General features: G+C 47.9%; 1 protein-coding gene across 3 annotated transcripts; it reads right to left on the bottom strand.

The window, feature by feature from the left end:
* Positions 1 to 909: 909 nt before the first annotated feature.
* LOC113743317 (tropinone reductase homolog At5g06060-like) lies at positions 910 to 4,269 on the bottom strand. 3 transcript variants are annotated; one of them, XR_011818713.1, is made up of 6 exons: positions 3,964 to 4,269; positions 3,640 to 3,853; positions 2,075 to 2,291; positions 1,871 to 1,977; positions 1,435 to 1,519; positions 1,163 to 1,301 (listed from the first exon to the last, which is right to left on the bottom strand). XR_011818713.1 is itself a non-coding variant. In XM_072060519.1 (5 exons), exons 1-5 carry the CDS (start codon positions 4,218 to 4,220, stop codon positions 1,113 to 1,115), a joined length of 1,011 nt encoding a protein of 336 aa, XP_071916620.1. In that variant the 5' UTR covers positions 4,221 to 4,268; the 3' UTR covers positions 910 to 1,112. The 3 variants fall into 3 exon arrangements, 2 of the variants coding, with proteins under 2 accessions (XP_071916620.1, XP_071916621.1); XM_072060519.1 differs by lacking the exon at positions 1,435 to 1,519 and having other exon boundaries at positions 910 to 1,301; positions 1,844 to 1,977; positions 3,964 to 4,268; XM_072060520.1 differs by lacking the exon at positions 1,435 to 1,519 and having other exon boundaries at positions 910 to 1,301; positions 3,964 to 4,267.
* Between the last annotated feature and the right edge of the window lie 10,102 nt (positions 4,270 to 14,371).

Genomic DNA, 14,371 nt, shown 5'->3' with positions numbered 1-14,371 from the left:
AAATTGCCACCGCACCAGTTTTTAACTCTCAAGTTTTTGACCGGTTGGGAGTGGGGTTGGTGGCCTATAACTTGTAGCAGCCATCAAATGATGGAAACACCTACTATTGCTATACTTGGCGTTATTAGGAGGAGGAGGAGGAGGAGTTCACCTTCAATAAACAAGTTCGCGGATCCCACTACTCGTTGGAATTATGCATAACAAGAGAAATACAGAGGGCAATTAACATCCATGACCACGCGATGAAGCTTGGACGAAACTACGCCGTAGTTAATGCTCCCTTAAGGCCAGACCCTTTGGTAGGAATGAGAAAGAAGATTGAGCCCCCTTCTGTCAATCCTAACGACAATTTCCTTTTTTTTTTTTTTTTTTTTTTTTGTTGATATGATAGCTTCATACACTCTGAGAAAGGGAGGATCAGATAAGGTCCTGGGATAACTCGAAGAGAACTGAATCACCATCGGACCAGACGGGTGCACCACGCACCTGATTGAATTTTTTAAGTAAGGCCACATTTAATTGTGGTAAATTGGTGGGAGGAAAGGTTTCACCTCACCAAACCTTAATGCATTGGTGGTGACCACCAGCCCAAAGGCTGATGGTTCTAGAGGCAATTTTGTCAATGACAAAGTTTGAATCCATGGCACTTCTATCTATATCTAGATTGCAAAAATCTGCAAAATGTTCATCAATCTCATATCCTATTCGGTCGATAGATTTTGTATTTGAGCTGGGCTATCAATTTAAAAAAAGAAAAAGAAAAAGAGAAGAAGCAGGAATTATGTTATCTGACCAATAAGGTCACAAGGCTGTTCACAGCAGTCTCGGCTACCTAGCAATATGCCTATCACAAATCTAATTGTGCATGATAAACAAGTTTAGCAGTTAATCTGTTATTTGGAATGGCAGTGAATAAGCAAAAAGAGCATGTTAATGTCTAAACCAAGAGTCCGTATTTCGAGTGCATGACTATTGTCTAAACTCATCCAACAAATACAGCTACTAAAAAGGAAGAACGATCCAGAGCGAATCCATGGTAGTTCCAACATAGATGTGAGATGGCAATATGTACTGATTACCCTATAACGACAAACAAGAAAAGTGGCAAGTTGCTAGTACGGACGAGGGCAGAAGCCATTCACGGACATCCCTCCATCGACGCATATTATCTGGCCAGTAATATTCGATGATGCTGGTAGACAGAGGAATGCAACAAGAGATGAGACCTCAGCCGGATCTCCAAGACGGTGGAGTGGAGTTCGATCATATACTTCTTCAAGATATTCTCTGTTACTCAACACCTGTAATAGAAGAGGGAACATAACTGCTGTCATAATTATACTCCTATATGCAGTTTGCATATTGGAATTGACATATATCCTTCCTAAAACTGCATGTGCTTATTTTATACAAGGTGCTGCCTGAAAAGTCTACCTTAGTGCAACTATGCAGACGCTGAAGAACAAAGGACCCAAAGAATGCTCCAAAGCTTTCAGCTCAAACCCACCCCACAATCTGCCTGGTTGAACGAGGAGGGGGTAAGTAAGGCGGGCGAACAATTATTTGTTCTTTGGGTTGTTACTTTTATGCTACTCTTACACTTTTCTTTCCCTTAAAACGTCTACTGGCATACCCAGCAGACACAGAAGGATTGGCAAATTTGACTGTACAAGCATTTAAATTTGGTCACACATTGCTACAGTCGTCGAGAAAATTTCAACGGAGCAAAAATTGAGAAAAATATTGACATTTTAGCAGAGTTTCAGATTCACAGAAGACCTATCTCACTGAGACAAAAAGATCCAAATGTGAACTTTTTACTGGAAATAGTTGATCATATTACCCAAGAGACAAAGCAAAAGATAATTACTTGCTCCACCATTGAGGTCTTGATGTACCACAGTGCGACTGCATTGCTCCTGATGTTGTCATTTGCCCACTCACATGCTAAACTTCTTGTCAGTTGATTAATTGCTCCTGCAAGTCACAGACCAAAAAAGAACATCATATTGCTCCTTTTCATAGTCATGGTCAGCATGGAAAGGTAAAAGGCCTTTGTTTTAACAAAGAGTACCTTTGGTGGCTCCTTGAACAGACATGGACTTCAAGGACACAAAACCAGAGACAGAAGATGTAAACACAACACTTCCTGATCCTGATGCTTTCAGAAGGGGATATGCCAGTTGGCACCAGTGGAAAACAGATTCAAAATTCGTTGTGACCAGAGCAGAGAATTCTACTGCCGTGATATCAACAATAGGTTTTCGGATATTGGTGCCAACATTATTTACCTACTGATCCAGAAAAGTAGCAAATGAACTTGTTAATCATACAAGTGATTGAAGGTAAAACGTTGAAGTCCATTAATTGCTACAACTAGATAACATCAGAGACCTTCAAATGATGCTAGTGGACAGAACATAGGGATAAAATGGAAACTTAAAACCAAACACATGCAGTCCATTGGGAACGGCCATACATACTTTCTTCATGGAAATTAATATTTAAATCGATGGCTTTTTTGAGGGAGGGCAGAAGCAAATCTAACCATGTACCTTCTTTGTGAAAAGGAGAATACAAAAAAAAACATCTAGATTTTTAGAATTTAATTCTCAACAGTAGTAGAAAGATTGACAATGTGAATCACAGGATGAAAATAGATTGTGTCTAACTAGATAAGTGCTGTTGGAACTTCAGATGATAAATGCATACCTAATAGACTCAGAAGATTGTTTTATAAGGCTGCAACAAGACTAGCAATGTTTACATATATTAGGAAATCAAAACATTTGCAAAGTAACAAGAAAAGAGAAGCAGAAAATAATGTAAACCATCGCTGAGATGGATGTTTGGGAAAAGGAAAGATACATGGAAATGATTTCACATATGGCAAAGAGTATCTATCAAGATAAGTTGAAGCAAAAGCTATAGGAGTACCTTAATGAAATTTTGGGTCTTGAGATTGTTAAACATATTGTTCTAGCATTGTTATGTTCAATTCAGTATTTATAGTGACATTTCTGCCTCCAACCGATCAAAGATCTCCAGTTGAAGTGGTAACCAGATTCCTACATGCCCTACTCTCCTCATCAACTCAATATGTCATTTTGCATGCATGCTTCAACACCCTCTACAATCATAAATTTCTGATCGCTCAACAACGATTACACTACCAATTAGTTCTTCAATGAAACTCTCACTTTAAACCAAATGCTATTTCTAGGCATTAATACATAGGAGAAAAGTATCAAAGCAAATTCTTTTGAGGGGCATTCAGATCGAAGGGAAGCTATAATCTCAAAACTGACACGCCCAAAAATAACCTCAGGTTACTTTTCCAGAACTAATTAAAGCAGAGAATATCTAGGCGAATCATGAACGTTAATTATTAATGGATCCTGTACCAATTCCTTCAATAAAACAAGGGTTAATATTCAAGGTCACATAATCAACTGCCTAGTTCCACACAATTTGACTCGAGTCATCAGAATCCACTTAAAAATCTCAGTCACCTTGATCAATTATCACCAAAAGTTGTATCTAATTACACATGAAATACATATGCATTATTTATTCTCAATGTATTTCCAGAATTTTACATTCTTGCAACAAAATGCTGTACAATGGGAAAACGCTTACAAGAATGTTGAGCTTCGCATTGAACAAGGACGAAACAGTATCCCCTAACCTCTGACGATCGGCTCTAGATGACACATCGCAAACTGACCCAGTGACCTGAAAAGACTCCTCACCATCTTTCCATTTCTTCAAACAGCTGCAGAGCTCAGCGTCGTTGCAGGCACACGTATGCACGGTGGCTCCAAGCCCAGCCAATTCCTCCACAATAGCATGCCTTGCTACACAATATAGACACAACCCACATCTCAAAATCAAATCTTTCAAACAAATTCGACAAACTAAATACTAAAAGTACGATGAGACAAGTTTATATATGAAGCTGACCCGATGCCCCTGGTGCCACCGGTGACTAGAGCAGTCATGCCCCCAAGGGACCATCTGGAGGCCCTGCTTGATGGAGGCAGAGTAGCGCTGGATGCTGTGAGTCCAAGACATAAGCAATTGGCGACTGAGGTCTTTGTACCTGAAGGAGTTGAACAATGTAACGTTAGTTTTGGACGTCGAAGGTGGAGAGGATGGGTTTTTAGCGGTGGAGACGCTGCTTGGCACGGTTGTCGGACTAGTAGACTAGTAGTGTACATTTTTCCAGTTCTCTAATTGAGATTTACTGTAAGATCTGTGAATACAGTAATAAAAATGCGATTAACATGTCTGCACAGTCACATTTTAACCGGAAAAATCGCCTATTTGGTCCCTAAACTTTTTCACTTACACCAATTTAGTCCTTCATGGTTTTTTTCACCAATTTAATCCTCAAACAATTTTATCGAGTTCAATGTAGGACTTATTAGGCGGCGCCACCGCATTTTATGTATTTTTCACGGCGGACCAAGGGTATTATAATTGGAATGACAGGTATAATTGTCTAATTATAGGGATTAGAATAGCAGCTTTGTCACGATAAGCAAAAGAAACCTCTGGAAATCAACAGAGGAGCTAAGGGCTTCACAATCAGATCAATCTGTTGGAGTTTGAATTGGAATCTAAAATTTGTTAAAATCCATCTCTCACTTCTTTACATTAAAAGAACTCATGTTGTAGTTGCATTGTTGATTATTCTGTTGTTTAACTCATGATGGGTGTCCTGTGGGCAGAGTGGTTGTGTTTGACTAATCATGCTGACCTTGTTGGAAGTTGAGTAAGCAGATTGGCCACCGTCGTTTGCTTCCGCCACCACCCTGAAACACAAACAGTCACACACTACAAAGTATTTCAATGGCAGCATCATTTGAAGACAACTCAACGGGTCAACCCAAAGAAGATGCCCTCAAATCCACAACTCCTGCCCGCACCGAACCTGACGAAGACGACGACAACGACGACGACATCCAGGAAGAGGACGACGATGAGAAAGAAGAAGAAGAGGACGACGATGAAGATGAACAACCACCTCTTACTCGGCAGGCCCGAATGCAGTCGGACCGGGCCAAAATCTTTCTCCGCTTATCAACTGAGCGAGTCCCAGTACAAGTCCATGATGTATTGATCAAAGGAAACGCGAAGACTAAAGATTCTCTAATCGAAGCCGAAGTGGAAGCTCTGAAAACTGCCACCACGGTTTAGGAGTTGCTTCAGGCCACTGGTATTGTGAATGCGAGGCTTCAACGCCTTGAGATTTGGCTGAACTCTGCTGTAATATTGTAGTTTGTATGGGTTTTGGGATTGGAATAAGGGTTTTCAAAATGTGTTGTTGAGATGCATAGGAAAAAATGAATTCATTATGGGTGTAGTTAAACGTTATGGAGCTGTGGCAGTACTTTTTGTAAATATAATTTGGCATGGTATTTCAGGAGGAGAAAAGGTTTGTTGATCAAATTGTGAAACCCTTAGCTCCTCTGTCGATTTCATAGGTTTCTTTTTGCTTATCGTGACAGAGCTGCTATTCTAATCCCTATAATTAGACAATTATACCTGTCATTCCAATTATACCCTTGGTCCGCCGTGGAAAATACATAAAATGCGGTGGCGCCGCCCAATAAATCCTACATTGAACTCGATAAAATTGTTTGAGAATTAAATTGGTGAAAAAAATCGTGAAGGACTAAATTGGTTTAAGTGAAAAAATTTAGGGACCAAATTGGCGATTTTCCCCATTTTAACTCTTAGTTCTTTAGATGAAGCAAATAATCACTCCTACGGATGGGCAGGCCATTTACTTATTGACCACAAAAGATTTTTACATAGTAATAAAAATGCGAATATGGATGTAGTCAGATCTGGACCTAACACCAAACAATTTGTGAGACCCAAAACCAGTTGATTGTGGGCTGCCTTCGAGCTTAGGAAGTTAGGATGCCGAAATAGATGCACTGGAACAGTAACTTTGGAGACCAAAGCTAGTATTAACCCTGAATATGATTAATTAGCTTTAATCACTCTGAGTTCAAACATTTCTAAGATTCTTCTCTTTTTATTATTGTTAATTTTCTTTGTTCTCAAAGGGTGAGCTACTCTGGATTAATTTGATCACTTTTCCACCGATCCCTATTAAACCTTTGAAGATTTAGAGGGGAGCTACCTGCCATCTTGAAATGATCTAACACTGCCACAAATTTTGGACCTCCTAATTACTGCCCCTCTGATTTTTTTTTTGGCATCAAGGTACATATATCTAGCGCTAATTAGTTACAAACAGTCCCTAAATTTGAAAAATAGAAAAGAAAAAGAAAGAGAATAAAAAAAAATTCAACAACATGTATTGAGAACATATTTTCCTAAAGTCTTTGACGTACTGAACTAGTTACTCTCTTACAGTTAGCTAATACTATGTGAATCACTGAGCTTTGGCTTGGCCACCAAAGAGGAGGACCTAAGTCTCTTCTTTTGGCTTGTAGGTCGAGGATTTAAATTTTACCTGCAATGAAAAAATTTAAAAAAATGGTGTGAGAGCATCCATTTCAGTTGACAACTTTGTAAGCAGGGAAGCATGGTACTTGCTGAGTTGTGTCGTGTGACCTTGACCATCCAACAGAAAATTCCAAATTCCAATTTTCACCACTTTTTGTGGTATTTCTTCTGTTTTAATCTACATACTCTCGTGTATATATGATGGTCAGTGAAGAAGCGCTGAACTTCCCCGGACCGAACTGACCTGATGAGCTCGGCGTGCCGATGAGGAGAGCGTGTCCCAAGCCTGCAAAACCAACAAGGGGGTGATCTGACAGGGGAGCCCCGAGGTCGTCCCCGCGGGCACTCCGACGATCAAGTTAGTTTTACGGTGAGTGGAATTCACGGAAAGTAACACAGTCGGGAGTAATTGGCGTATAGTGAGCGTACCTTATGCAGTTGATGTGTGTTACCATTTATACCTGTTTGGGAGTCCGACCTCCGTACGTTTCGGGACCTGCCCAGAATAGTCTCAATCCCGCTCTGAGGGGGATCCTCCCCGCCCTCTACGGGATCGTTCCCTGGAGCTCCTCGGAGCCCTAGCAGCGGAGGGCCGCGGGACGGTTCCCATGGGCCCGGGGTCTAAGCCCAACTCAGGCCTCCCTGGGCTGCCACGTGTATAGGCCCAGGACGGGGCCTCTGCACTAGCCCCCTAGATTAGGTGGGGCTTCCGGGCAGACCTAATCTACACCCCTGCCACGTGGGAGCCCAGCGTCGCACTGCTCTGCCGCAGTCACCTCCGGTACAGTGCTGTCATTGGAAAGCTGCGCCCCTGTCTTTTCAGCTGTCGCGTCTCTTCGGTCTCCGTACCGTTCTTAAATGCGTTCACATGGGGACGGTTCAATTTCAAGCAACCGTTTTTCCCCCATTTCTCCCCCTATAAATAAGGGTCATCAGATTTCACTCGACTCTATTTGCCATTTTCTTCTTCCTTCGTGCATTTTCAATTTCCAACAACAAGGCTTCCAGCTTCCAGTGCCCAGATTCCGGCGATTCCCCATCTTTCCAGTCATCAATAAGTCCTTTTCCTTCTCCTTCCGCACTTTCTTTTCCTCCTCTGCCACATTCTGCATTTTATGTCGGATCGTTCCGGCGTTACTTCCACCGTATCCCAAACTCTGGCCCGTCGTAGAGCCCCCAGAATCCTTATTTCCTCTTCGTCTTCGTCCTCATCTTCATCTTCATCTTCTCCTCCTCCTCTCTCTTCTTCCTCTGCCTCTAATCCCAACTTCCTCATTCCTGATCTGTTTGAGCCCATTGACATCATGAGCTCTCCATCTGCCCATTCTCCTTCTGCTTGACTCCTGGAGGAGGCGGCCGAGCTCGATGCCCTCATCGAGCAGCAAGCCACTTCTATCCCCTCCCCCGAGTCTCCACATGACTCCCCTGGGGGAGCCCAGGGGGGAGTTGGGAAGGACAGGGACTCCTCCGAGGGGACCCCTGCTTCCGAGTAGGGGGATAATTCTGAGTTCAACTACGGTCACCCCGACCGGCAGGAGGTCACCCTCTCACCCGAGGCAGTGGCCGAGCTGGCCGGGTCTTTCTCCATCCCTCCGGCCTTCGAGCCACGGGCCGCCGGACCCAACGATCGAGCCTGCCGACCTCCCCCTGGCTTTGTAGCCATTTACAGGGAGCAGCTGCTCGCTGGGCTCCGGCTCCCCATTCCTCCAACCCTGGCGGAGATCCTGAGTTATTGGGGGTTCCGGATCACCCATGTCCACCCCAACTCGATCAGGATCATCATTGAATTCCTAATCTACTGCCAGATCTGTTCCATCCCTTACTCACTTTCCATCTTCCGGGCCTCTTACATCCTTAAGCTCTCCCTCCCTGGGTGGTACTACTTCTCCCGCCGAGGGGCTAGCCAAGTTCGGGGGGGAAAGGGCACCCAGGATCTACTCTATGGGGTCCCCTCTTCCGTAAAAAATTGGAAGGGGGACTTTCTCTTTGTAAAATCCACGAGCTTTCCCCCGAACGTGTGGAAAGTCGGGGAGGTCGACTCCGACCCCTATCCGGAGGACCTGGACCCCGAGACCCTCGGCCAACTGATGAGCTCCAAGGTGAAGCTCTTTGCCGCCAAATTCTCCACCGAGCAGATCTCTGCGGCCGGGCTGATGGGGACGTTGTCCGGGTCCCCTGGAGAGGTGGTGGCCTCCCCTACCAACATCGAAGACTGTAACGCCGACTCTGCCCCTGTAGCTCGTTGTATTTACATATATATTATATTTTTTCCTACTGACCTGTTTTGGCTGACCCGGCTATGTTTGCCGCAGTGAGGAAGCTCTCCAGGCTGCTCGGCGCGCCAACCGAGCAGGTCGCCCCCACCACGCAGCCAGAGGCGGCGAAGAAGGCCTCCGAGGCCTCTCCAACTCCTGGGGGCAGCTCGGCCCCCCAAAAGGAGGCCTCCCAGTCCCAATCTCCCTCCAAGCAGGTCGCCAACAAGAAGAAGGCGACAGGGCAGAAGAGGGGTCGGGAGGACGAGCCTTCCCAACCCGGGAAGAAGCCGACGCCAGCTCCAGCACAGCGCCCTCTCCTGTTGACGTCGGGGGGCCCTGTCCACTTGGAGGTTGGCTCCGCGGAGGAGCACGCCCGGGAGAGCGCTCCCCCGAGCTTGTGGCACTTCCGCCACGTGGGCTCCACGAAGCCGGAGCAAGCCCCCACCATGCACGACCCCCGCCACTTCTGCCCTTCCTGGGAGCTCTCCATCAACGACCGAGCCCAGTTCCCCGAAGTGACTCGTGAGTTGGTCACGGGCTCATTCCTTCCACGCGATAGGAGGTGGATGGAGCTGGCCAACCCGTCCGAGCTCCAGGACATGTACTACACCGCCCAAGCCCAAGTAAGCCCTCTCCCGCTTAGGCCCCTTGGGCCCCTGCTCTTTCCCTTGATGGAGTTGGTAATATGCTAACTCTTACTTTCCTTTCCTTAGGCCAATGCCGCCGGTGCTGCCCTGGTGACCCGTTTCTCCGAACTGTCTCCCGATTTGGAGAAATTGCAAAAGAAGAATCGGGAGGCCGAGCAGAAACTTGCCTAGGCCCTTAAGGAGGTAGGCTCCCTTAAGGTCAAGTTGGGCAAGACGGAGAAGGAGCTGGAGGAAGCCCGAATCCAGCTCGCCTCCTCCCGGTCCGAGCTGGACCAAAAGAAGAAGGGCGTGGCGAAGCTGAGGGAGGAACACGCCATTGAGCTCTCCGGCACCGTCAGCCGGGAGCGCAAGAAGGCTGTTCGGGAGTTCATCTCCTCTGAACAGTTCGCCGAGGACGTGGCCCTCCTCCACCAGCCCATCCTCCAGGTGAAGGGCCCTGGACCAGGTGAAGGGCCTCAACCTGCCCGGCTTCAACTTGGCTGATTTCAAGGACTACAACCCCGCAGCCGAGGGGAAGCTGGACTGGCTCTTCGATGGGTATTGTAAGGGGCATGCCCTGAAGGACCTGGTGGGCAGGAGCGATGTGGGGACCGAGTTGGCGGAGCTTCCCCTGGAGGAGGAGGAGACTCTTGGCAGGGCTTCCGGGAAGGAGCCAGTGGCTTAGGGCAGCGGCCACTCCGGAAACCCTTTCCATCTTCTTATAAGGATGTGGCCATGCCCCGCAGCTCACGATCTACATAGATATCCTTTTTAACAGCCTTCTCCATACGCCTCTCAACATGTTTAAGGTGTTCCATCAGCTCCCGCCTCAAGCAGGTCGCCAGCAAGAAGAAGGCATAGATAGGTTTTCCTTTCCTTGTATAGTTTGGTAGGCTTTGTAATAGATAGGGTCTGAATGCATATATGAGATGAATTTTGAATGAAACTATCTGATTTGACCTTCAATTCCTTGTTAGCGGCGAACTCTAGTAACCGAAAGGGAACACCGACCTCCCGGGTCGAACACCAAATAGATTCACCAAGGCAACGACCTCTTGGATCGAGCATCTATCGCCCTTTAAGCTAACGACTAGATTGTCAGGGACACCAAACCATCAGGCTAATTTAGCAATCGAATTCTAATAACCGGAGTGACGCGCAGACCTCCTGGGCCGAACACCAAACCTCTTGGTTTTAAGTTACGCCGACCTCCTGGATCGAACGTCAAACCTGATTTACTGAAACAGCGTGCCGGCCTCTTGGGTCGAGCATCCGCCTAACTGTAAGCCAACAACCAATTTGCCAAAGGACGACAAACTGGGGTCCCATCAGACGACCAAACTAAACTAACAACCAAATTCCAACAATCTGGGCGGCGTGCCGACCTCCTGGGTCGAGCACCGGTCCCTAAGGCTCTTTTAAGCTGCGCCGACTTCTTGGGTCGAGCGGCAAAATTCTAAAGACAGTCCTGCCGACCTCCTAGGCCGAACATCGGACTCTTAGACTTTTAAGGTTTTAAGCCCTACCGACCTCCTGGATCGAGCATCAATTCTCAAACTTCAAAGGCATTCCATTGATTCATTATCTGAATTCGTCCCTTAGCCGCCGACCTCTTGGGTCGAGCACCAAAATTTGAAAGACAATCGTGCCGACCTTCTGGGTCGAGCGCCGATTTCTCAGATTTGAAGGACATTCCATCCGTTACCACTCATGCCGACCTCCTGGGTCGAGCGTCAATTTGAGCGTCAATTTTGAAGATAATCATGCCGACCTCCTAGGTCGAGCGTCGATTTTTTAGAGATAATCATGTCGACCTCCTGGGTCGAGCGTCGATCTCTCAGGGCCCCTCACTTGGACACTTAGGATTCTCTGAGTGTGCTAGTGTAGGAGTGAAAAGTTAAACGGCACTGATAATGAGAATGGACTTAAAACTTGAAAGCCGAACATTTATTTAATGATAAACTGATATGAAGATTCCAAACAATACAGTAAGATACCCTGGGCCAATCTATTCTGCGAACAACCGCAAATTCGAGAAGTGCCAAGTGCGGGGTACCTCTATTTCGTCTAATTTCGCGAGCTTACAGTACCCAACCCGGCTTGTCTCTAGGACCTTGTATGGCCCCTCCCAGTTCGGATCTAGCTTGTTGGAGTTATGAGCTCGGCTGATTGAGTTCTTTCTTAGGACGAGATCGCCTGGTTGATATTGCGTGTTCCTTACCATCACGTTATGATAGCGGGCGAGTTGGCTTTTATACTTAGCCATCCGTATCGCCGCTTTCTCACGCTTGGCCTCCAGCATGTCCAAGTTGCACCTCAGTTCTTCTTCGTTGGCTGACGCAACGAAATTCTGTGTCCGAGGCAAGGGGAGACAGACCTCCGCAGGCACCACCGCCTCCGCCCCTTAAGTCAGGGAGAACGGGGTCTCGTGAGTGGCTGCCCTTGGCGTAGTGCGGTAAGTTCAGAGGACGCTAAGGAGTTCATCTAGCCAGTTAGACTGGGCTAGTTCCAACCTAGTGTTAAGACCTTGCATAATGGTTTGATTAGCATTCTCTACCTGACCGTTGGCCTGGGGATGTCCGACCGAGGTGAAGTGCTGGCTAATCCCAAGCTCGGCGCACCAGCTCCTGAAGGGATTTTCAGCAAACTGTCACCCGTTGTCGGATATCAAGACATGCGGAATCCCGAAGCGGCAGACTATGTTCTTCCCGAAGAACTTCTGAATCGCCCTTCCAGAGATAGGCATCCATCCATTTTGTGAAATAGTCGATGGCCACCACGAGGTGTTCTTACCTTCCGGGAGCTCGGGGAAAGGGACCGAGGAGGTCCATTCCCCACTGGGCGAAGGGCCAAGGACTGTGGATGGGGACCATCTCCCGAGTGGGTTGGTGATTCAGCGAGGCGTGCACCTGGCAAGCCCGGCATTTCTGAACAAGGGCCGCGGCATCCCGAAACACCGAGGGCCAGTAGTAGCCTAGGAGCAGGCATTTTTTGGCCAACACCCGGGACCCCACGTGCGCTGCGCACAGGCCTTAATGAACTTCTCGGAGGACATAGTCGCCTTCCTCAAGAGTTATGCACTTTAGTCGGCGGGCCTCTGTTTTGTCCCCTGGAAGGACACCCGAGCTGAGGAAGTTCACGAGAGGAGTCATCCAGGTGGTCGAGCTGTCTATAGCCAAGACCTGGATCTGGCCAATGTTCTTTTTCTTGACCACCTCTACCAAGACTTTCTTGTTCAGATGGGCAAACGAGGAGGACGCCAATTTCGACAGGGCGTCCGAGCGCTTGTTTTGGGATCTTGGCACCCGTTCGATTTCAAAAGTACCGAATAGGGCTATTGCCTCTCGCACCTTAGCCAGGTATTTCTTCATGACCTCATCCTTGGCCTCGTACTCTCCGCGAATTTGTTGGACTACGAGCTGAGAGTCGCTCCGGACCTTGATTGCGGCTATACCCATCTGGTGGGCTATCCGTAATCCTGTCAATAGGGTCTCGTACTCAGCCTCATTATTGGACGCCGGGAAATCGAATCTGAGCGAGTAGGTCAGCTCTTCCCCGGTGGGTGAGGTGAGCAGCAGGCCGGCTCCGCTTCCTTCCTTACTCGAGGCTCCGTCTACGAATAACACCCATGGCTCTTCCGGCTGTATGTCCATGGGCAAAGAGCTCGACTCGGTCAGGATCAAGCTAACCCCCTCAGCAAGGAAGTCTGCCAAGGCCTGAGCCTTGATAGCGGTGCGAGGCCGATAGCCGATGTCGTGCTCGGCCACCTCGACGGCCCACTTGGTCATTCTGCCCAAGACCTCAGGTTTTGTAAGTATCTGACGTAAGGGTTGATCCGTCATGACAACAACGCTGTGGGTCTGGAAGTAAGGTCGGAGCTTTCGGGCGGCCTGCACCAAGGCAAGGACCAACTTCTCCGCCGGAGTGTACCGCGTTTTCGGCCCTTGTAAAGCACGGCTGACGTAGTATATCGGCCTTTGAACCCTCCTGTCCTCCCGCACCAAAACCGCGCTATCGGCCTCGTTGCAGGCGGACAAGTATAGCAACAGAGTCTCTCGCTGTTTCGGGGCGGTCAGAGCGGGCAGCTCAGCCAGGTATGCCTTTAGGTCGGTGAAAGCTTTCTGGCATTCATCCGTCCATTGAAAGTCCTTAGGTGCTTTCAGAATTTGGAAGAAGGGTAGCCCCCTCACCGCGGAGCGCGAGAGGAATCTATTCAAGCCAGCCATCCTTCCCGTGAGCCGTTGAACTTTCTTGACGTTCCTCGGAGGGGCCATGTCCATGATGGCCTGGACCTTATCCGGGTTGGCCCGGATCCCCTCTCTGGAGACCATGAAGCCCAGGAACTTTCCCGACCTGACCCCGAAGGTACAATTCTTCTGGTTCAGCCGCATCCGGCTTTCCCATAGAATGTTCAGGATCTCCCTCAGGTCGGGAACGAGCTGCCGGTCAGTTCGGCTCTTGACGATCATATCATCCACATAGACCTCTATACTCCTACCGATCTGACTCTGGAACAGCTTGTTGACCAGGCGCTGGTAGGTAGCTCCAGCGTTTTTTAGTCCAAACGGCATCGTCCGGTAACAGTACGTCCCCTCCTCAGTGATGAAGGAGGTCTTTTCTCGATCCTCCTCGGCCATCTCTATCTGGTGGTACCCCTTGAAGGCATCCAGGAAACACAAAATGTGAAAACCCACAGTAGATTCTACTAACCTGTCGATCCTCGATAAGGGGAAGCAGTCCTTAGGGCAGGCCTTATTAAGATCTGTGAAGTCCACGCACATCCTCCAAGACTGGTCCTCCTTCTTCACCAGGACGGGATTGGCTAACCAGGTCGGGTAATACACCTCCAAGATGATCTTGGATTCTAGCAGCTTAGCGACCTCCTTCTTGATCACCTCATTCCTTTCGGGGGCGAAACTCCTCTTCTTCTGCTTCACTGGCTTGAAGCGGGGATCTATGTTGAGGTGGTGGACGGCCAGATCAGTCGGAATCCCGGGCATGTCC

This window comes from Coffea arabica, chromosome 1e (assembly GCF_036785885.1).
Source record: "Coffea arabica cultivar ET-39 chromosome 1e, Coffea Arabica ET-39 HiFi, whole genome shotgun sequence".
Classification (NCBI taxonomy): domain Eukaryota; kingdom Viridiplantae; phylum Streptophyta; class Magnoliopsida; order Gentianales; family Rubiaceae; genus Coffea; species Coffea arabica.
Note: the sequence above shows the minus strand (reverse complement) of the source record. Positions and strands in the feature narration are given on the sequence as shown.